The sequence below is a fragment of the Ochlerotatus camptorhynchus genome, unplaced genomic scaffold (genome assembly GCF_037179485.1).
Source record: "Ochlerotatus camptorhynchus isolate MF236.1 unplaced genomic scaffold, CSIRO-AGI_Acam_v1.1 ptg000108l, whole genome shotgun sequence".
Lineage (NCBI taxonomy): Eukaryota > Metazoa > Arthropoda > Insecta > Diptera > Culicidae > Ochlerotatus > Ochlerotatus camptorhynchus.
Window position 1 is genome coordinate 587710 of NW_027040598.1, and position 24342 is coordinate 612051.

General features: G+C 40.6%; 1 protein-coding gene across 6 annotated transcripts; it reads right to left on the minus strand.

Moving 5' to 3' along the window:
- Positions 1 to 207: 207 nt before the first annotated feature.
- Positions 208 to 22760, minus strand: tadr (torn and diminished rhabdomeres). 6 transcript variants are annotated; one of them, XM_065219642.1, is made up of 10 exons: positions 22732 to 22760; positions 15179 to 15553; positions 6267 to 6430; positions 5995 to 6189; positions 5697 to 5923; positions 5458 to 5612; positions 4969 to 5357; positions 1857 to 2399; positions 1629 to 1796; positions 208 to 1562 (listed from the first exon to the last, which is right to left on the minus strand). In XM_065219642.1, coding segments are annotated over exons 2-10 (2010 nt in total). In that variant the 5' UTR covers positions 15181 to 15553; positions 22732 to 22760; the 3' UTR covers positions 208 to 1395. The 6 variants fall into 6 exon arrangements, with proteins under 6 accessions (XP_065075714.1, XP_065075718.1, XP_065075719.1 ...); XM_065219646.1 differs by having other exon boundaries at positions 22670 to 22733; XM_065219647.1 differs by lacking the exon at positions 22732 to 22760 and adding an exon at positions 22443 to 22621.
- Between the last annotated feature and the right edge of the window lie 1582 nt (positions 22761 to 24342).

Genomic DNA, 24342 nt, shown 5'->3' on the forward strand with positions numbered 1-24342 from the left:
GTTATGCGAGGCAGGTGGCGATTGTTCGTATTTGACAGTCACCTCCTCCCCTCAGATTTTTACACGTTTTGAAAGTCATATTAATGTTAAATGAACCACTAAGCCATCTATTCGATACGAAAATTATTTAACACATTCATCTTGGGCCGTGATATTAATTAAAACTCTACTAAATCAACACTTATTTCACTTTTTCCTTTATTATTTCTTACATCTCAGAGTGTATGTAAAGCTTAGCATAAACATTAAATCCAATAAATAACTGCACATTTCATGCAGAGGACAAAGTTACAACCAATATTGAAAAAACACTTCTTTTTTACCAGCAATGATAAACCTACAGCACGAAGAATAAAAACAACAAGAAAACATTAACTGATCACCAGAAAAGCTCCTGGTTTACCAATTTTTCAAACTTTGCCAATCCACATTCAACAATATTTAGAGATATTTAGCCAACGTAAATAAATGTTTTGAGAAGACGTCAGATTCTACGGTCATCAATCACATTCGAACGCTTTTCCCTCACGCGTATTCTGCAAGCTGCGGAAATATATTAAAATCTTCGACATATCTGCAAACTACGACTTTACCTACAATTTTTAAAATAATGCTCTCTCATTCTGTTAGCTGTTTCTCTGATTCTGTTCTACACAATCGATAAAAATCGCTACTGAAAGGCCGCTTTTCTGTGAGATTACAACTTTCTCTTTCTCTTTTTCGCTCTATCTGCCCTACTATTCTTTGGTTGAGAACTTAATTCTGTTTTATGTTTTGTAACAATTTGCAAAGATTTATTACATGTTGTGACAAAAAATGTTTCGTAAAAATGCTACGTCTGACTAATTTGTTTCTGTTCTTTACTTTGGTATCGTCCTTGTTATTGCACTTAAATGAAATTCGGTTCCCATCCTGCATGGTAAGCCGCCTAATACTTCTTCTTTTGCTTGCTAATTGATTGCTTTTCTATTTGCTTGCATGTTTTTTGTTTTGTTTTGACAGCAGATTTCCTCGAATCAGATAAGTCCAAATTGTTAACAGCATTTTCATTTTCTCTGCTTAAATTGACATTCAAGAGAAAGAATCGTTACGTTTAATTGAATTCAATCGGTCTTACGTGTTTCATTTCACATTGGTATCACATTTATGGGTTTAATTTTATATACTTTTGATTCGTCTTCATCGATTATTGTAAAATCACACGTACTGGGATTCCGGTGTTTTTTTTTCCGGGAGCAATAATTGTCGGGGTTCTCAAACAACCAGAATGTTCAAAAGACGTTTGCTTTCCTCTACTACTTGGGATGAAAAGCGCCAATTTTAGACCCATCAGTCGGTCCATTCTTCAACCGTGTCTTCCTCTTCGAAGAATTCACTTTCCGAGCTGTCCGATTGTCAGCTGTGGCCGGCGATGCGCGACGGGATAATGGATCCCTTCGGAGGACGGGGCAAGCGAATGGTAGTTCTGGTTCCGGATACACTTGCAATCAAAGTCTGCGTCGACGGAGGCCGTTCCAAGCAGAGACAGCACCAGGTATCGCACCGGATGAATAGGAAGAGACCTGTTGGGAGGGGTCATTTTTGAGGTTATTAATAATCGTTAACCATATGGAAGTTATCAAAGTTACCTGCCACGAACCATAACAGCAAAGCAGGCCACGATTGGAGGAAAGAAGCAGAATATAGAATTGCCGATCCAAGGAGCGCAACCGTACAGGTGAGAGTTGCCGGTGTCGTCGAAGTTGTCTGGTCGTACTTTGGAAACAGCATCAAAATGGCGGACGGAATAAAGACCACTGGAATTTGGACCACAATATTCAAAAAGAAACTTTTTTTTTTGCAAATCAAGAACTTACGATTAACTCCAACGATAATGGCGTTGGTTTCCCAAACCATGAGTCCCAGTGAAGTGAGCACACTCCCTGTCAAGATCAACGCGATGAAAACCATCGTCAACTTCCAGCTGCCAGCCGAAGGTAGTCTCAGCGTGTTGTTGTCCAACGGTCCAGCCGCGGACACTTTTACCTTCTGGCGGTACTCATCGACGATGGCGTCGATATCGGTGCTGCTATCCTCATCGCTGTCAGTGTTCTCCGGTTTTGCCAATGCAATGCATTCAATGTCGGAAACCTGATCCGAGAGGATGGTCGATTCTACGTTGGGTGGACTATCGGGAGCTTTCGGGGAAGGAGGTTCTCCTAGAAGCAACCACTCACGCTCGTGCTCCTCGCGAGAACCATTCTTGTTGGCACGGTTGTTCGGCAGCATGTGGTGAGCTAACGAGGCCGTCGAAGGCTTACGGAAGAACCAAACCGATTTCTTCGACTTCATTGAGGTCGATTGTGACGGGACGGGTTTCGGTGTGGTGTTTAGTCTGCTGTACGCCAAGGAGGATTCATCTGTGGGAAAAGACACATAACTGTATGGGAATTCGCGATGTTGAGGCGAAGAATTTGGAGTATTGCAGAATAATGCATCTTAACAAAGTTGGTATTTTTTTTGTGGATATTTAAGAACTTTTGTTAATTGAGTTTGTTAGCAGGCATGGAAAATCATTTGCATTCATTTCATACATTCATTTACATTCATTTGCCTCTTACTTTTTTCATCAACAGCATTCTGCAAAATAATGTAAAGAGCTTTTGTAGGTATTGTTATTAGCTACAACTTTTGCTCAGAACTTAAATCTGTATCTCTGATGCATGACGAACCAGAGCGAACAGAAGCCACTACTGTTTTTAAGTGAATGTATTTTACATTCACTGAAAAACATTAACAAGTTCTGCCCGCTCTTGTTCGTGATGCATAAGAGATACAGATTTAAGTTATGAGCAAAAGTTGTAGCTAATAACAATACCTACAAAAGCTCTTTACATTATTTTGCAGAATGCTGGTGATGAAAAAAGTTAGAGGCAAATGAATTTAAATGAATGTATGAAATGAATGTAAATGATTTTCCATGCCTGTTGGTTAGTATTGAGTTAATTGTAGTACCACAGACAAGTAGACATAACACATTGAATATTTTTCAATATAAAACATAGTCACTAAAACACTACCGCCATCTTTCAAGTATACTGTGATACACAGTACGTTGAACAGATGGCGGTAGTGTGTAAACGTCAAACCCAAGGGAATTGACTAAAGGGTGATACGGTCAAAATTTGGTCAATATCAACTTGACGTATTTCTTTCAATTTTGCATTTAAAAAACCTGAACACCCCTCATTTTGAAGGTGTGTGTGTGTAGAATGTTGCTCCTATTTTGATTTTGGAATTCACTCTTCAGTTGTCAAAATGCCGTCCAAGCAAGAAGAGCAGCGTATCAAAATTTTGCTCGCGCATCGCGAAAATCCGAGCTACTCTCACGCAAAGTTGGCAAAATCGCTAAAAGTTGCCAAATCAACCGTTACAAATGTAATTAAAGTGTTTGGGGAACGTTTGTCGACAGCCAGGAAGTCTGGATCGGGGGGAAATCGAAAACCGGAAGCCGCTGAGACGACAAAGAGAGTTGCCGGTAGTTTCAAGCGAAACCCTAACCTCTCTCTCCGAGATGCCGCAAATAAGCTGGGTGTATCGTCTACAACCGTGCATCGAGCCAAAAAACGAGCCGGACTATCGACTTACAAGAAGGTAGTGACTCCAAATCGCGATGATAAACAAAATACGACGGCCAAAGCGCGATCCCGGAGGCTGTACACGACGATGCTGACGAAGTTTGACTGCGTGGTAATGGACGACGAAACCTACGTCAAAGCCGACTACAAGCAGCTTCCGGGACAGGAGTTTTATACGGCAAAAGGAAGGGGAAAGGTAGCAGATGTTTTCAAGCACATGAAACTGTCAAAGTTCGCAAAGAAATATCTGGTTTGGCAAGCCATCTGTACCTGTGGCTTGAAAAGCAGCATTTTCATAGCTTCCGGGACTGTCAACCAAGAAATTTACGTGAAAGAGTGTTTGAATAAACGTCTGCTGCCTTTCCTGAAGAAACACGGTTGTTCCGTACTGTTTTGGCCGGATTTGGCATCTTGCCATTACGGTAAAAAGGCCATGGAGTGGTACGCCGCCAACAACGTGCAGGTGGTTCCCAAGGACAAGAACCCTCCCAACACGCCAGAGCTCCGCCCAATTGAGAAATACTGGGCTATTGTCAAGCGGAACCTAAAGAAGACCAAAAAAAACTGCTAAGGGCGAGCAACAGTTCAAGGCAAACTGGCTTTCTGCGGCGAAGAAGGTGGACAAGGTGGCTGTACAAAATCTGATGGCAGGGGTCAAGCGTAAGGCCCGGCAATTCGGATTTGGAAAAGTGGAAGCCTAACTGAATATTTTTCCTGAATTTTATACTAATTGAACTTGAAAAAGAAATTTAATTTGATTTTTTAAATAAACGATTTCACCTATTTACACGCGTTTTCCCTTGACCAAATTTTGACCTATCACCCTTTATGCGTGCCACAGGAGGCGGTACTACCAACTAAATAAACATTTAAATTGACCGTTAAATGTGTGTTCGATGAACAACTTGCGAGCGTTATGTCTGTTTATCTGTGGTAGTAACATTACCCTATATGTATTTGAGCAGCTCCACGTCAAATGACGAATCAGGAAAACTCGCACCTCTCCAATTTGCATAAAACTTTGCATAATCATGTGTTATGGGCAATCATTCACATTTTTACAAAAAAAAATTGTTTATCCTTTTTGGCCTGGAACTGGTCATTTAATAAATCTAGATAGAGCTGGAATTAGGGCGTAACCGTTTTTATAAAAATGACTTCTATCAATGATTTCTAGGAATTCAAGGCACGCCCACGCAAACCAACATAGCCATCGGTTAGAGGAAGTCTTCCCCTACCTGATTAAGATGTTGGTTTGCATGGGCGAGCCTTGAATTTCTAGAAATCATCGAGAGAAGTCATTGTTTACAAAAGCTGTTACGTCCTAGTTCCAGCTCTACCCAAAACTTACTCTGTTGCTCCATATACTGCGGCCTGAATGGGATGTACAGCAGATAGAACGCCCTCAGGAACGCCGCCATCAGATGACTGGCCGCTAAAATGTACGTCAAGTTTTCCATCGGACAGGCAAATGCCAACATCGCGCACAGACTGCCTCCGGTGAACACTGCCAGTATCGGGCTTCCACTATCCCGGTTTTCGTATCCGATCTGTTTGGCAAGGATTTTCCAATCCGACGTGGCCAGCTGCACGATCTGGTAGAACATTTCCGGAAACAGCTCCAACAAGGCACCGGAACAAGTCAACACCAAAAGGCAAGCCACTGCCGCAATCGCCTTGTGAAAGTCCTTGTTCTCCAAAATAGACAGCATCGGGACGGCTTCGTAGTCGTGACTTGCGCTACGATAAAAAAAAGGAAAAATGAAAGCAAACACAAAAAGTCAAGATGCTTCGACATACGCCCACGCATGGATCCCTCCGATGGGCCACGATTCATTACCTAAACTTTATCACCGCCGTTAAGCACGCACCAATTAGTTCGTTCGATAGCAGCACCGCCAAGATAACGGCTAATCCCAACAGTCGTTTACAGTAATTGCCATTTAGGAGGTCGTTCGAGAAGCTAAAACTAGCTAATGCTGCGCCGGAAAGAAGCTGCCAAAAGGAAGAAAGACGCAAAAGACAGGCGTTATTTTTTTCCTCTGCAGAGTGGTTAATAGACCGGATTTGTAAACCCACCCCCACAACTCCCTTTGGAAGAATCGCCTCGCTGGTAAACAGCTCAAAATTCCCTCGCAATCCTGCGACAACACCGATAACCGTTGTCAACGCCATCACTCCGGACACCATGAGGAAGCTGAAAATTTTCGTATTCTCTAATCCAAGCATAAACATCCCCGAGAGGAGGAAAATCACCACCACCCCAATCACGTCTGGCCAGGGCTCGTTCGCCGGTGAGTTGCGACCTGTGCGGAATGAGACAATGCTTCATCTAAATCAGCAGCACGAAAAAGTTTTAATTGAAATCCGCACTTACCAAGAATGTACATCCTAGCGAGCCCTCCGGTCATGGCATCGAGCGAGGAGCTGAGTGTTCTCACGAGCACGGCACAGGCCGAGAACAGGGCCAGGATATCCATCCACTTGGACAGAAACAAACAGAAGAAATCCGCCCGGTGGGTGGTACGAATATAGTAAATTTGGAGCGACTTGACGCTCGACTTGCACACACCTGCAATGGAAAAGTTTGCTCAATTTTGGCCGTCGTTTTAATCAAAACCTAATCCCAGCAGGAGGGTGGATACATACCGGAGAAAATGGCGAAGACGGCTGCGATGGCCATGCTTATCATTGTCCCGGGGCCACCGGTTTCGTTGTATGCGATCAGATGCGTCAGGATCAGCGTTCCCAAGGCCCAACGGCCACCGGTTCCGTTCACTACAGCGCCGCCAATGGACCATGATGGGAGGACCCTGGTGAAAGAAGTGCACTTCAGTTAGCTGTATTCATTTGATTAACGGAGATAAATCGGGTTTTGATGCTCTCGACATGGTCAAGAGTGATGCATTTTGGATTGAAATCAAAGACTAGATATAAACAAATCTTTATTTTTTTTTAAATAAAATTTGACTCAAATGAAATTCGAATGAAAATATGACTTTAAGTTTAAGTTTAAGTTTCAATTTATTTATCAATAAATCATAGCACGAAAACAGCTCACCACTCGTAATGTTATCTGAGAAAAAAATTAGATGCCAACCGGCCATCATGAAAAAAAGCTCGATTATGCAGATTTATAAGTTTGCAGAGAAGTTTAAAAAATCTTATATTTTTCTAATGAAGTACTTTAAATTAATTTGAGTGTTACTGTGGGTGATAAAAAGTCGAATTCTAGCTTTATGATCCACTTTCTTCAGATATTAAAAAAATATATATTTAATATAATACGTCTATCCTTGTGTAAATTGCATTGACATGAATATACAAATTGCACTTGAGAGCACTTGTGAATTTATGTTGCTTATAAGTAGAACTTAAAACTTTCCGATGAAAGCATTTAGCTAAGAAGTCACATACATACATACATAAAGTAAAGATCTAAGACTTAATTAAATTTTCCGAATTCTGTGGCTTAGTAAAACATCGAAGACCCCAGAATATTAAAAAAATATTAGAAAAGCTTTCCCAAGCTTTGAAGAAATAGCAGATCTTGGGGAAAAATGATCTAGATCCTAGACATAGAATATAATTTTAATGATTCTAGGATCAGACAAATTCCAATTTTCATGTTCTTGAAATCCAGTGTTCACTCGGCTGTCGACAGAAGCAGGCCACTCTCGATGTGTGTTACTCGGAAGCAACCATTGTGTGGTCTTACTCATTGTTCTTCCTCACCAGTTCTTTCGGTCGATGCATCGTCGACTATAGAAAGCAACCGCTGACCACGTTTTGTGTCCATTGGAAGCGCTTATCCCCTCGTTGGCAATACTATCTTACAATGAAACCACTGGAAGCGGATCCCGTTCTGATGGAGGAGGCTTATTGGATAGCGGAAGATAAATGTTTTTAGACAATAACACCTCAATGAGTTAACGACCTTCTCAATTGATGAATTTACGTTACGGTCGACCAGCAGATGGAAATGATGTGAAAATGATAATGACGTTTAGCTACCTGTCAAATCGTATGAAATATTTTTTAGTACATCCTCACTTTTGTGGTTTTGGATTTCAAACCTAGGTGTCGCATGCACTGGTGCAGTTTCGCGTAAATTCATCAATAATAAATTATGGATTTCTGGCATCAAAAATAGTGTTGATTATTCACCACTTATTATGATAACTACATTATTTATTAGTTCGTTATTCGTGGAACATCTAAATATTATTTTTTGTATCTTTCCTCTTAAGTCAATATCATTTTGAGCTTGATTTTCATACCTGGATTTGGTATTCATAAGTTGTTTTATCCTGCTTGGCTGGGCATCATTTCTCAATATTATGAAATGTACAACATGACCCAAGAAACCCTCCCTATTATCAACTTGTATGATTTATTGTTTCTAGTTTTCAAAGCTTTGGTGTTCGATACAAATACAAAACGTCTCTGAGCCAAGGGCTCCCTTCAAATTGAGGGCCCTGGCTTTAACCCACCATCGCCTTAGCGTTAATACGGCACTGCTTGAGGTTTTAAACGCTTAACGAAAACGAAACTTAATCGTACTCGAAATTTCTAAAAGCTTAGGTTAATCATGCGCTAAGTGACCTATGCTTTTAAAAATGTCTCCATACGAATGAGTAAAAGTAACTCACTCTCTGAGTTAATTTCTGTCTTTACTGAAGTTATTCAGATGAACTCTCATATCTGTCAATCACCCATATTCTTAGCTTTGTTCGAACAAAAATTATGGGAACGGTCGTGGAAAATCCAGGCCAGTCCCACAGGTGGATTGCGAAAAAGTTTGGAATCGACAATTCGACCGTGTCCCGTGTGGTAAAATCGATAAAGGAGACCCAGACGACCCCGTGAACGCTAGGAAGGTGAGGAATTACTTCAAGCGCAATCCGAACCTTTCGATTCAGGACATGGCCAAGAAGGTCAATTCTTCCGTCTGGTTCGTCCAGTGGACAATAAAGTGGGCCGGATTTCATGTCTTTAAGGTAAGGAAGGCGCCTAACCGAACTGATAAACAGAATACGGTGGTCAAATCCCGTGCCTGGAAGCTGTACCGCGAGTGGTTGGTGCAGCCGAAATGCATCGGAATGGACGACGAGACGTACATTAAAGCGGACGCCAAGCAAATCCCTGGCCTGGAGTTTTTCGTCGTCAAATCCTGCCTGGATGTTCCGGAAAACTTCCGGAGGAAGTACGTCGACCAAGAAGTACTTAGTGTGACAGGCGATCTGTGAGTGTGGCAAATTCAGCAAGCCGTACATAACGACCGGCACCATCAACGGCCAAATACATAAAGAAGAATGTCTCCGGAAGCGCCTGCTAGCCTTCCTCCGGTCCCACGAAGGTGACACACTGTTTTCGCCGAGTCTGGCATCGTGCCGTCAAACTCGTCAGAACTTCACCCAATAGGAAAATTCTGGGTGATTATGAAGGGCAAGCTCCGGAAAACAGAGAAGGTCTTCAAAAACGACAAAAATTTGAAGAAAGAGTGGGCGAAAGTGTGTAAGACAGATGCCGCAAGTGTTGCACAGGATTTGATGGGTAGCGTTAAGTCCAAGATGCGGGCATTTTGCCTAGAAGAGAAGGTTGAATAAACCAACTTTAGAAAAAACATAGCTAATATGTGTTTATTTATTCCCTGAGAGTTTCAAAAATATCCGACTTAAAATGAATTTTTGGTGATCATTTTTGCCTGCTGCATTTTTTTTTCGAGTACAGTCTTTACTAGGTTTCAAAAAGGAAGCTCTAGACTTGTGTGGAAATATTATAAGTTGAGTTTTGGAAGCGTTGGGAGAAATCTTCCATTTTTGTAAATAAGAAGAGAAAATATCTAAACTTTTCTGCAGTCTGCTGCAAATAACACGAAGACTTTTTCCTTTAGTGGAAATGCCTGTGTCACCAGCGAACAAAAATTTGTGGCAAATCAGGGAGGTCCGTAGTGAAAAATTTAAACAATATAGGGCCAAGAATGCTACCCTGAGGAACTCCAGCTCTAACAGGAAGTAGAAACGCAACTCTAGTTGAGCACCCTTCAGATTTGTTTGAACAAATTAAATTGGTAACTCTTAAGAGTTGATGAGTAGTTAAATGCCCATGGCGGAATCCAAACTGCTTATCTGCAAAAATCAAGTTCGTATTGATGGGAAGCGTCATTTCATTCAAAGTTATTTTTTTTTCAAAAAGTTTACTTATTGTATAAAGCAAACTTATTGGACGGTAGCTAGAAACTTCAGCTGGATTTTTGTCCGGCTTCAAAAATGCAACAACTTTTGCATTTTTTCATTTATCAGGAAAGTATGCCAAATGGAACCATCTGTTATATATTTAATTTTACCAAGAAAGACAAGGTACTCTCTGGGAGTTTTTCATATTATGAAACATTTTAGTTATAGATCTTAATTCTTCTAAATCAGGAATCATCAAAAATATTTTTCCGAGAGAAAATATTCAGATAATCCAGAGCAACCTGATTTTCAATAGGACTAGTAAGACCCATACTGAAATTATGGGTACTCTCGAATTGCTTAGCAAGTTTCTGAGCTTTTTCCAAATTTGTGAATAAAATGTTACTATGTACCTTCTTTAAGCGCTGGAATAGGCTTTTGAGTTTTTTTCTTCTAAATTTGAAGGTTTGGAGTTCGGGTCTAATTTAGAAACATTATTTTCAAAAGTTTTGTTCATCAGGGCAGAGAATCGCTTTTTAATTTGTTTTTGCAAATCCCGCCAAATAATTTTCAGGGCAGAATTGCGTGTTCTTTGATATTGCCTCCTACGGACATTTTTCAGATGGATCAAGAGCTGAAGAATATCTTCAATTATAATTGAAGCGAATTTAACCTCGCATTTTGGTACTGAGGCAGCTCTTGCTTCAACTATAGAAGTAGTCAGAGATTCAAGAGCACAATTAATGTTATTTCAAGAGCCACATGTGAAAAGGGCCTACAAGTTTTTTGTAAACAAACCTTTGTAGGCCCTTTTCTCGCCAACCGAGGGTCGCCCACGCAAACCAGGAATATCATCGGGAACGGGAAAGTGTCCCCTACCCGGTGATGTTAAAGGTTTGCGTTTGTGTCATATGGGCGAGAAAAGGGCATAAGAAGGTTTGTTTACAAAAAGCTTGTATGCCCTTTTTACATGTTGTTCTGGATTTGTGGTTTGCAAACAAATGTATGGATCAAAGCTATACTCCGTAAATGTTCGATATTGCTCCCAATCAGCTCTATGGTAATTGAAAGTAGAGCTGTTGGGATTACAAATTATTTCTTGAGATATTTCAAAAGCTATTGGAAGGTGATCAAAATCAAAGTCAGCATGGGTAACCAAGTAGACATGAATCAGTTAAGACCAAATCAATTATTGAGGGATTTCTCGCCGAAGAAAAGTATTTTGGGCTGTTTGTATATTTAGTAGTGTAATAACCTGCAGAACAACCATCAAACAATATTACCATTGAAATGACTTTGAAAATTATTCCATGAGTGGTGTTTTGCATTAAAATCACCAAAAATGAAAAGTTTAGACCTATGACGGGTAAGTTTCTGAAGGTCACCCTTGAGCAAAATTCTTTTGCTGGCATATGCATTGCAATGACAAATAGGCAGCTATAAACGTAAGTTGTCCAAATTTTGTTTCGACAGGTTCGACTTTGGTTTCAAATGAAGACTTTGATGTTTGACACGTCTATGAACAATGATGGCAACGCCACCACAAGCTCCACCAAGACGATTATTTCGATAGTTCGTCTTCATTGTCTTTAAAGATCGAACATTCCAATTAAAAATATTTAATTAATTAAAATCCATTACTGAATTTCAAAGTCATGACGATATTGTTGGCAATAGCAGCATACACTTGCTGAACTTTGTAAGCAGCAGGTCTAGATGAAGAGTTTGAAACAGGGGAGCTATTTGTACCTACCTACAAATGCATAATTTGTTCCTCGCTGACCGTTATTAACACTTGTCGCTTGCAGTGTTGGAAAAGTTCGTGATATTTCATGAAGTTCACCAAGGGAAAAGTTCGCGAGTCATAGTGAGTTTTTGCGAACTTTTCCATCACTGGTCGCTTGGAATGAGAATGTAGGATCGCAAGTCTTACACTCCCAAAAATTGGTATTGTGGTTTTCACCACAATTTGAACATTTAATTTTTTAAGGATCTTCCTTCACAGGACAGTCGTCCTTAGCGGGAGAAAAATCACCACAATTCATGCATTTAGCTGGCATTTAGCATTTTTTAGTTCCGTGACCCCATCCCTGGCACTTAAAATTTTCTCCAGACTTCCTGAAGTATTCCTATTTTACCCGGACATGAATCATAAGGATAGCTTTTTCTAAGGCCTTATGGTTATTTAGTTCACTAGGGCTAAATAAAAGTCATTAGAAATACCGTTGCGCCAATCGCCAGGACGGGATTTTATTTTCATTTTGATTACTTGGACTGGCTCCAATTAATTTTTAATTCATCTTTGATATTCACCACTGGGCAGGCCTTTCAAGACAACCTTGAACAGACGTTCAGTGTTGATGTCGTAAGTGCAAATTTGGTGTTGCTTCTAAGGAAAATACTGGAGAAGATAGTAGAAGAGGCTAATTTCTAATAACATACTAGAGTGGTAATTTTAATACGATAGATGAGGAGATGAAAGTTTAGAGTTGATAGTTCCGTTAGAGTACGGCAGTGTGGAATTGTTTGTATAGAGAGTAGAAAGCGAGCAAGGATAACTATTATGAATGAAGGTACAAATCGGTTTGATCATCTCTCTTTACCAAACTCCTCCGTCGGAGAGGGATGGTGAAGAGATGATCACCGACACGCTCAAGTACCGACGATGTGTTTGAAACAGTTCTACCGATTTTTACCACACTCAAGTTGTTATCTGAAGGAAGGCATCCAGTCGTAGGTTTGGAAATTGCAGCTATTGTTATCTCTAACACGGAATACCCCTCACCATCCCTCTCATACGGAAGAGTTTGGTAAAGAGAGATGATCAAACCGATTTGTACCTTCATTCATAAAAGTTGTCCTTGCTCGCCTTCTACTCTCTATGTAAACAATTTGACACTGCCGTGCTCTAACGGAACTATGAACTCTATACTTTCATCTCCTCATCTATCATATAAAAATTACCACTCTAGTCTGTTATTTGAAATTAGCATCTTTAACTATGTAAATCGTTGACTTCACGCAGAAGTAATATAAAAAAAAATAGTTATAGTACTGGAGAAGATGTTTGAATCTGACCAAGGTTTCAGCCAATACATGGAATACCCAAATGGCCAATTTGAAGTGAAAACTTGAATTTAACGAAGTTCAAAAGTTCCGTGCGAAGAGCATGGAAATCAGAAGTGGTTATTAGTGATCCTAATAACTCAGCGGCAAATGTTTTTTTATGTAGTATTGCTTGTGGAAACCGAAATCACGGATTAATCTAGTTCGTTCTTGGTAGTTGAAATTGAGATTGCTCATCAGTTGGAGGATTTTCTAAAATCAGTGCACAGTGGTCTACAATGGGAGTTTAGCTGGAAAGACGCTTTTAGAGCATGAAATCAAAACATTAGAAAAAAGTTCAAAGTTGCTGCTTACAGTTAAGCCCACATTTTGGTGTCAATTGATACTAGGGTGGTTCTAGTACTCATTGAAATAAAAAATGAGGTGAAAATTCTTCGAAAAAGTTGTAGCGCAGACAGTTTACGGGGAGACACCTGTTAAGATCTCTAAAGAAAGGGTATTTTTGTTAATTTTTTTTTTGAACATTAGTATAAATGCAATCACTTTGGGTTTTCAGTATTGTAGTAGATAGAGTTAGTGTAGAATAAATAATGAGTAGAATCGAGTGAGCGACATTGACGGAAGAACACTGAGACTGCTCGTGTGACTGAGTGAAATTTTGCGGAAAGGTCATGACAGGCAATTTTTGTAAACAAAACAAATCACGGTGCCAAATCGTCTGATAATATTTCCGCAAATCTCGGTTTATAGGATTACTAGTGATTACCACAATAGGGGGAATCTTTTCTTTTTCATTGGGCCGAGAATGTTGAATGGAATTTTGCCCGATAATGGATCATTTTCATCATCCGTGAGCAAATCAAATTGATTACTTAAATAAATTTCATCAGAAGGGGGATCAAGAGATTGCCCTTCTCTTTTGCGTTTAGGCAGTAAAACGATTCTCTAAATAGATTTCCAAGCAGATCGCTTTAAGAATCCGAAGGATCGAATAATAATTTTACAAATCGATATACAAGCAGGGTAGGGTCCAAACAAAGATCGAAGAGGAATAAGAGTGGAAAAGGTAGAAAATTTGCAGGTAATATTGAGCACTGAAAAGTGCTGTTTAAATTTGTTGTAGCTTTAGGTAGCAGAAGCAAAAAAGCAATAGATCCACACGGCAAGAGAGCACAGTGCAGACTGATTCCGTTTAGTGTGTGTAATTTATATCCGGTACAAAACTTCAGGTAAAATTTCAACATCTGTTGAAGTGTTAATTAGCCTTTTGCACGTGATGAACTAGCCTACGGCTAAAAATCACGGAAAAAAGCTGTTTGATTTCACTTGGCAAATATCTTTACAACAGAATTCATGTTATTTTCAATTAATTCGGCAGACATTCAATCAGCTGACCGCATTAATCAGCCTGAATAAATCAACTGCAATTCTCGTCATATTTCGAATCAACAACCTTCCCATCATCATCATTTATGAAGCAGGCAGTTGACGTGATCATTTGCTCAGCGTGATGTAATAGTTTCTCAGAACAAAACAAGACTCCCTGCGGTATGAAATGTGTATATTAGGGTGGGTCAACTTTACAACGCCCTGTTCTCCAATTGCTCTTTCGATCTGAATTGAGCTCCCCAACAACTGTGCCAAATGTAAACGAATATGGTTAACTTGGAGAACTTTATCATTTGTATGGGAAAATGTGTCGGAAACGGAACAAAACTATTCATTTGCATGTCGAAACACTTAGATTGAAAAAATTGACTATTGCATCACCTTGATATGTTTAGCATCACCACACGTATTCACATTCTCTTTGGGTGATGCTAAACTTTTCAAATTGATGCGTAATATTCAATATGAGTGTTGCAATACTTTTTCAAGTGATTCCATACGTATGACAGGTAGGTGACCACTTAGCCTACATTGAAAAATAGTAAGTGTTTGTACAGAAGTCTAATCAATTTGCAGTCTTCGACAATGTTGTTCTGAATAGTTGTCCCAAGCTAAGTCTCAGAGAACATTTTTTTTTGAATTTCCGACAAACAACTGAATAGTTTTGTTTCATTTCCCATACATTTTCCGATACAAACTTTAAAGTTCTCCCGCAGTTCCAGAGCGTAACAAAATTCGTTCATATTTGGCACAGTTTTTGGGGACCTTCATAAAGATTGAAAGAGCTATGGGGAGTAGGTGGTTGTGATTCTCCAAATATACTTGACCCACCCTAGTGTGTACGTTGAATGTGTACACATACCTATACATTTATAGCAGCACTTAGAACCGACTGAGTTGAACAGCAACAGCAAATGCAATACTTACATGTTTGGATGCTATTAGCCGGGGTAGCCGCCGATGAAACCCCAATGCCTACAACGTCAAAACTCGCCAAGTTTCCAGCAGCTCTGTTCCGCTACTTGTGCCTTTTTTTCCGACCACACACACTGTGCTGTAGCAGCCTGGCACAAGCTGATTTATATTTAATCACTATTTAGCTTCTGTTTCGGGGATCTATTCCGCTTTCACCACACTCGTTTCTCAGCACGCAAACTTTCGATCCTTCTTTGGGTTCTATTTTCCCTTTGACACACCGTATTTCCGTTCATTTTCGTTTGAGTTTCATTTTTCCTTGAGTTCCACTAGCGGGCCCGAGGCAGGTTCAGGTGCACATTTCGAAGAAAACTGTTGAAACGGGTTCTGTCACGTAAGAAAAATAGAATTGTTTTATTGCGACATGAAATCAATGTGCAGCCGAAAGTGACTCGATAAATTCTGATTTGCTTATCCGAGCCAGCTGAAGGGGGTGAGCTGGTGATTTCGGAGAACATTGTGTTGATACAAACAAAAAAAAAAAATGAGAAAACGAGCCCACAAGGTCGAGGAGAGGAAATCGAACGTCAAACAGTAGGCGAAAATGATATTTCCAGTCAACTTAGGGCAGGAACTTTCCGCAGTTGAAGCTTCCGCCGAGCTGTTCTGTTTTCTTTCTTGTTTATTCTGACGATTTCCATCCTACAACGCGAATTAGGCTTAGCAGCTTTGCTGCCATCCCGGGCCGGAAAATACAAAAGTGCTTTACACCCACAGTGTCATCCGTTCGGCTTGTTGAGGGTTGTGTTGGCGTGGAGACGCGCGATGCGTTATGCAAACATCAATGCTTTTTGCCTCAATCTGCCGCTGCCTACCGATATCGGATACTGTAAGAGAACTGAGCTTCAGTGTTTTTCTCTGAACTCTGATTATTTTTAACAGGGAGGCAGCATTCTCCCCCCGGACCCATCCGTTTCCATTCGCGTCGTTCGCTATTGAGCCTACTTGACGCTTTCGCATGGGGTGCCTCAGTGTATTGGTAGCGGGGAAAATGGCATCAAAGCAATCGAGATTCCACGCGTTGTGCCGCACGTCTGAATTGCGTTGGTCTTTTTGTGTAGCCACGTAGACACTTTAGGGGGGGGGGGGCGTCGTTGATTGTCTATGGTCCATACTAATTTCCAAAGATGTGTGTGGACGATTGTCTACACTGGGCTAGGCGGGAGGGGGGGGGGGTCTAAAGCTACTCAGAAAGTGTCTACATAGTTTATGAACAGCCCCTTTCTGCCTGTTCTCGAAGTAATAACACTACCGTTTAGATTCTAATGGCTTGGTGTGGTAAATGCGGTTGTATAACTTCCGATTTGTGGCTTTAGGATTGTTATTTTTTCCCGATTGGAACTGTTTTTTGCGACGTTAAAGTAACGGTCGGAATGTTGTTGTTTTTTAATTCAATTCGGCTATAGAATGCTATGGACTGATTTAGAATGCTCAGATTATTCTGAAGTACTGATCCTCAAATTTACACATTCAACGGAGACTTACGAGATATGTTTTCAAAATATTAATATTCAATACTGCTCCTAGAAGTTAAACACATCATATGAAATACAAATCAGCATATACAAGGCAATATATATTCTCCAAATCGTATGAAGTAAATAATTAGGTACTGCCAGAGAAAGTACCAAGCTGGACTTTAAGAAAATACTAAGATGATTCTAAGGAAATTCTTTTTAAAAAATCTGTGAAGGGTTTCATAATAATACAGATATAAACAAATTGTCAAGATCCTAGAGCTCGATTCAAAGTAAATCTGGACGCACGGTTTAATACACCACCGTGCCCCTGGGGGTTGGAACAAAAAACGTTTGACAGGCATTTGTTGATGTTTAATTGACGAAGAAATTGGTGAAAAGTTTTTCTCGATTGATCGACGCATCCCGAAATTACGGATCATGGAACTTGAAAAAAGAAAATTAATTGTGCACAAACATCTAGAGAATCCTTCATGGTCTGCCTCAAAAATAGCAATAGTGTTAAAATTCCCAAAGTCAACGGTGAGTCTTGTGCGCATCTATCATAAAAGTGGCACTAGGGACAAAGAGCTGAGGAGAAAGGTGCTAAGGTACGTGAAAGCAACCCAGGTGTCTCCATACGGTATTTGGCAAAGAAATACGATTCCAACTTTTCCACCGTGCGTAACATCCTTTCAAGAGAAGGATATAAGTATTTTTGTGCCAGTAAACATTCGAATCGCTCCCTGAAATAAAATTCAGTGGCCAAAAAGCGAGCACGATTATTATACGAACAAGTTTTGACGAAATTTGATGGCTGTATTTTAATGGATGACGAAACATATGTCAAAATGGAATATAAACAAATCCCCGGACGAAAAATTTAACTGGCATCTGGTCGTGGCGATGTCCCTTCCAGGCATACATTTGTTTTTGCTGATTTGGCAAGGAATATGCAGTTGTGGCCTTAAAACCAAGGTTTTCATCACATTTCACACAATGACGTCGAAGGTTTACATTAAAGAGTGTCTGAAAAAGCGGATTTTACCCTTCATTCGGCAACACAAGACCAACGTTATGTTTTGGCCGGATCTAGCCAGCTGCCACTACTCTAAGGAGGTACTTGAATGGTATGCTGCAAACAATGTTAATTTCGTCGCCAAAGAGATTAATCCTCCGAATTGCCCTGAGTTCAGACCGATCGAAAAATATTGGGCAATTGTCAAGCGAAAACTTCAAGGATGCGGTAAAGAAGTGACAAATGCACAACAAATGCGTTTAAAGTGGAATAAGTTCGCCGGTACAGTGTAACCAGCGACTGTGCAGATCATGATGGCATCGATCACAAGTAAAGTGCGACAGTTCGTTCGAAACGGTGAAATGTAATAACTTGTTATGTATCGTTTGAAAGCTGAATAAATACCCTTTTGTTTGACATTTTGATTAACCGTGTATGTGTTTAATTCTTGAGTTATGATCACTTGAATCCGTCCAAATTTACTTTGAATCGGGCTTTAGAAACAGAAACAAATTATCATGATCCAGGTTCGGGAAAGTAAGATTTCGAGACTTCGAAAAATTTGTAAATTCTCTTGTTAAGAAGGTATTTAAATATAACAGTTCGTCAAGACTCTGTGATTCGAATATTCGAAAACTGGCAACGGTTTCGTTCGAATTTACTATTTTATAGAAGCTGTCAAAATGTAATCTTGTATAAAAACTCGAATTGTGTTTACCAAAATATGCTTCAATTTTCAAATATATTCATACGGCTTGAAATATTTTCAAAATGTCTGCGATAGCAAAATGTCTTCATAAAAGTTCAAATGTCTTCAAAATGAAGAGAACGTGTCCATTCTGGCATCCCTGTATATGGCTTGAATCAAGTTCAAGCAGTGAAACTAACTTCCTGTTAAGGAAAATTAGACTGTCATGCAAATTGTGGGGAGCACTACCCAACTAACAATTTTCACAATGTAAACGCTTTACTCATTTCATTTATACAGCCTCAAGCTGTATTCAAACGTTATACGATATGGGGAAACCTTTACTCAACCTCTATACAAGCAAATCTGGCGAACTTAGTCAGCTACTTATGGCTGTTGGAACGGTTGGGAGAAGCTCTTATTGCATATCCATTAACGCTTCTATACAGCTGTTATCCTGCTGTTTAGTTGTGTGTGAACTTGAAAGGCGCTTATTCAACCTTTTCCCGGTTATCCAATAATCACTACACAGCTTTCTCTTGAAGCCGGATTAAATACTGTTTACGCTTTTTTATGAAGGAATTTATTGAGTTTATTTTGCTGTGAATCAAATTAATCGAAATTAGTTACAAATCATCACCAAATTATTTACCCTGCACCGGAGCCTGGAATCGAACTCGAGACGACCTCATTGGCAAACCTTGACACTACTGTGGATTTCCACCTGGTTCAAAGGAGAATCCCCCAACGCTGTAGCTTGCAGCTAAATTGTTACTTACCTCTTCGAGCTCCTGGGAATGAAAGGCCATGAGTTCTGGGTTTTCAAATATACGAAGCATGGCCTACTTAGATCAAATCGACATAGAGTGTCCGTCGACTTTAGCTCCGTATACATTTCTACCGAATCATTAATACAGCTCATTTCACACTTTCCTAAGCTCATGACTGTATACCGCACAACTACCAACTGTGCTACGCCAACACTTTGAACTTATGTAAACAAATCAACATTCCCTTCTACAACAAAATCGCTGAGTAGAGGCTTTATAATAGTGCACACGAATCACTTTTCTCGACTAGTTATAAAACAGCAGAGTAAAAGCTGTAAAACTGCACACGTCTAAAAATAAACCTAGTTGACTGTGAAAATGCTTCCGAAGCTGCTCTAACACAGTTTATAAGCTGAGTACAGGTTGTTTAGTTGTTGAAAAAGCACTTTTGATGTTTATGTTATTCAGCAAGAGTAGTTGGTTGTTTAGAAGCCATCAAATGAGTAATATATTCACTTTGTTAGCTTTGTTTTGTAGCTACAAGTTGAAAGTTGATTAGTGTGTGTATATAAGTGACATTAGCGTTAATTGGCTGATGTTATTCAGTGCGACTGACAAATTGAATAATGGTGGTGAGAAAGTTGAGTAAACGCTCTCCAAAACTATTTTGCTAGCTTTTGCTTGTAACTGTATCTGCAGCTTCTTTTCAGCTACTTTACAGCACAACGCTGGAAAAGTTGACTTACAAAGCTGAAAATGTTAGTTGGGTAGTATGGTACTGGGACACTTCCCCTATGATAACAAAAATGGATATGTTTGGCAGATGTGATGTTGTGAGGCGGTCGTAGGTAAAAAAAATTGTCAGTATTCGAGCAATTTGAGAAAAAAATGCCACTTGTATTTTTCCGATTCACCCCTTTTATGATGCAGTTTAGTAGACTGTAAATCTAAGCCATCACCCGTGTTGACAAACAAACTTTCTCTCAGATCAGTTAGGAAAAAGGGTAGAAGGCAATGAACAAAAGGTTCTCAGTCAGGTTCTAACCAAACGAGTTAAAATTTTGCTTATCAGAACCCGGTTTGGAACCGTTAAACACTGTGGAGCGAACAATTTAAATTTGTTATCAGTCTAGTATGGACCCGAAAGAGAGTAGAGTGAGGTCAACCAGCTGCATAGCCTCCGAGGCAGATGAATCATGCATTGAGAGTGGCGAGATTGCATAAAGAAAACCGAAATAAGTAGATGCGATTTGTGGGTGATTCGATGGCAAAAATCTGCCGGACCGGGTAGGCTGCAGGAACAAACTTTAATCCGGTTAGTTGACTTGGTGTGCAAACATGGCCAGAACACATTAGTGGGCGAATGAGGGAGAATTCTGCCTAGTCCTATGTCTTGAAAAACATCTGTGAAAGTGATCAAATAACACCCAGAAGTGATACATCAGAATGCTAAAGTAGAACTTCTCATCAAACCCTTCAAGCAACACGTTATTTCATACTAAACTCACAAAAAAAAAAATCAACCTCAACAATATTTCCTCAGAAAAGAGTGCTTTATTATCACTGTTTATTATCCAAACCATAATACATACCACCCACCCCTCACGTAATAACCAAGAGGCACAAAACCACTCCAACCACCCATTCTAGGTCCTTTTCGAGAAGGCGAGAAAGCGTGTAAGACGCCTTTCACTCCATTCTCCAGTTCATCTCTCAGAACAAAAAGTCCCACTTATTCCGGCACTTGCTTGAGATGCGAGCATTGTTACCTACACACAATTATTGTTCACTTTGTCGCTACCGTTTTGTTATGAGAGACATGAAAATTATGCTCCACGCAAAAAATCAGAACGAAGCACAAAAGAGGCCCTGGCGAATATTAAATTCCCACAACATCCACCCTGCCATTATAGTCACTATATGCATAGTCTGGCGGAGACAATGACGGGAGCCGATTCGACCTGTCACTTGCGGGAGCCAATCGAGCATGACTGTTTCTTTTTAAATCAACGGGGTTCAAGTATTGGGATCGTGACGATAATTAAATCGAACGAAAATGAAACGGATGGAATCCGAAAATTTTGCAGGGATGCGTTGAAAAGTGTGAGTTGATCGATATTCTATTAACACATTTCCTCCTATTCCGTCGAAACATGTATGCATTGATATGCACAGATAAAAAAAATGTTACATAAAACGTTCTGCAAAAGCTTGACCATTTTCATGGGGTGCCAGATTAATACTGAAGAAGTCAAAGTTGCCAGTTTGCATGATTTTGTATCCGCCAGACTATAAATATAGTGACTATACTCTTGACTATACCTGCCACCCATTCCACGAACGCTTTCTTGTTTTGGCAGGATTTTCCTCCGCGTTTCCACCCAATTACTCATCTCCAAAACAGAGGAGAAATGACAGAGCGTGAGAAGTGTGTTGATTTCGCTCAGTCCCCTGGCGCCTGGACGTATGCTTTGGTTGACTAACGATCGTTTCGACTATGATTGGTGTCTGAACGCATTTTTCGAGTCCGTTGCCATCGTGCCTCCTATATGATAAAAATTGGACCAATTCGTCATTTGGCAGACGGAGGCCTACTAGATGTAGCTATGCTATGCTATGCCCCTCCCTAAAAAATTTCCGTTCAGTGCAAATCAATCAGATGGCCGTTCTGTCAAATAGGCTTGATTACTGCTTAAATGCAGGCTGAAACATTCTTAGTCAAACCCCACAGGACGTCAAAAATCGATAGGGATTAGCATGAGCTGTTCCTTTTGCCTTTTGTTCGTTTCTTCGGTGAACTATATTTCTTCCGCTTTCCGACTACCAGTTTAGTAACGTTGGTATACGTTCAGTCTCGAGCAGGGCATTAATTGCGTTTATGTTTCCAGACACGAACATCCTCAAGGAAGCATGCAGTGCAGAACTCTCGGTAGTGAATTTCAGCTTGGATGTTTTTTCGCTTGTTGCAAAAGTGGAAACTTTTTTGTTGCGTTTTAAATTCCCTGAACCCCCCTGAAGCTACAGAATAGAAGACTGCAACTGATAAATTTTGCATGCAGAAAATCGATCCAACAGTTTTCTCCCTCATTCCAAACGCTTTGACCACACATCTTTTCTGGCGTGATAAATTTTCCACATCGCTTCAATCACTTTCACACATTCACTCAACCCCTGTTCAATCAAAGGCCAACGCAAATCGATGATGCTCGGAAATGGCAAACACTTGTCCTCACAGCTCATCACGACAGAGGCTTATAGCGTCCTCGGGCACCAATATCATCACCTCCTTCACTTTGCACGACACTGATTAAACGAACGTGATAACAGAGCCATCACAAGCTTGATTTTCCTGCTTGCAAATGCAAAAAAGTGTCACCATCGGGTTTACACGCTTCAGTGTCGTGTAATAATTAAGATCGTTGACAGTGGAAAAATCACTATCCTCAATCGTTCCTGTTCGCCCATCACCGCTCACGCCCCATTTCCCCGAACATGTGCGTGTTTGCAAACCTCTCGAGCTTCTTCCTTTTTCTGCACTTCCAGCGATACCACAAAAAAAGCGGAAAACGAACCTGGGAAAACTGCGACCACACCGGTGAAAGCCACGACAATGACTGACCCGACGAGGACGGCCTTCGGGATAAACGATGGTGTTGTGTTTTGGAATAATGAACTCCGTCGGAAAACGGGGAGAATCCTGCGCAGGTGCAATGATGGGGTGGTACAGTGCCGGAAGTGAGAAGCGGGCTTTGGAAGGTTTGAAATTTTCCTCATCTTACAGTTGCTCATCACTGATACTACTCCAAATGTCACGGTTTCTTCCAGCTTTCTTGTTGTTTGTGTTGTTGCAACACATTCAATGCAATGAATGCATATCCGACGATAGAAAAAGGGTAACCGATTCGAAGAGGTGATAGTCGTGTGCAGTTGCTAGCAGTGTCCGTCGCTCATAATTCCCGTGCATTGCGTGAAATTTCATCCGTCCGCACATTCCGAGCTTTCGTGCTCCATTTCGTGGAACAGCGCCACAGCAGCTCAACGGTGACGGTAGGAAAATGCATAAATTGGAGTGCCAAATGCTTGATCAGCATGTGGCTTTTCTTCTCCACGCTAGGTTCGCGACTGTGCTAGCAAGCACCCAACCGAAGTAAATCTCCGGCGGACCGGACGCAAAATCCCATCCCGCGTTTCATATTCTCCGAAAAGAAGGGATACTCGTTTGTCGTCACACGCTAAATGCCGTTCCTCACCAGGGTCCCTTTATTGATATATCAGACATAACATTTGATAACGGCACAAAAGCATTTGTAAACAAACTTTCTAAGGCCCTTTACACGCGAACCAAAGTACGCTCACGCAAACCAACAACCTCATCGGATAGGGACAACTATCACCTTTCCGAAAGTGGTATTGGTTTGCGTGGGCGTACTTTGGTTCGGGTGTAAAGGGCCTTAAGACCGGCGCACAATGCATACATTTTCGGGTTTTTTGACAGATAATGCATGGGCTAACTGTCAAAAAACCTGAAAACGTATCAATTGTGCGCCGGCCTTTAGAAACTTTTTGCCGTTTTCAAATTTTATGCCTGATTCCCAAACCGTCGTCTCGGTTGTAGACCGTCAGCGTAAGGCGGCGAAATCTCTCGGTTGCCTCAAACGACTTGGCCGACGAGTGGTACAGTGTGCGGTGAGTTTGGTGGAAGAACCAGGTGACCAACATACCCGGTCTCGGCCGGCCAGAAACGACCACATTGCATTTGCACAGCATCCTGCGAGGTGAATCACAAGCGTAGGACTCGGGTCACGCTGCTCACGAAAGCCGAAAGTTGAATGTACGTGTGCAAGCGAGACCACGGGTGCACGGTACACGATCACATCTAATCCAAATGCTCTTGCACTTGACTCAGTCTGTTATACGGCACTACGAATCGAAGTAATTTATCATTTATTTTCAAGTTATTTGGGTTTTGAAACAAAGTGATTTGTCGTTGGAAAATATGTACTGTATAACACCTTAAATCAAAATGATTATTATTTGAATCGGCACCACTGTTTTCACCAATTGAATTTGATTAGTTTTGTTTTTGGAAGCAAATGTCAAAAACGTACATGACAAACATTACTCGCGAATATGGCAAGTCAACAAAAAAGGAAGTCAAGCGAAAGAAGCAATAATTCTCCATC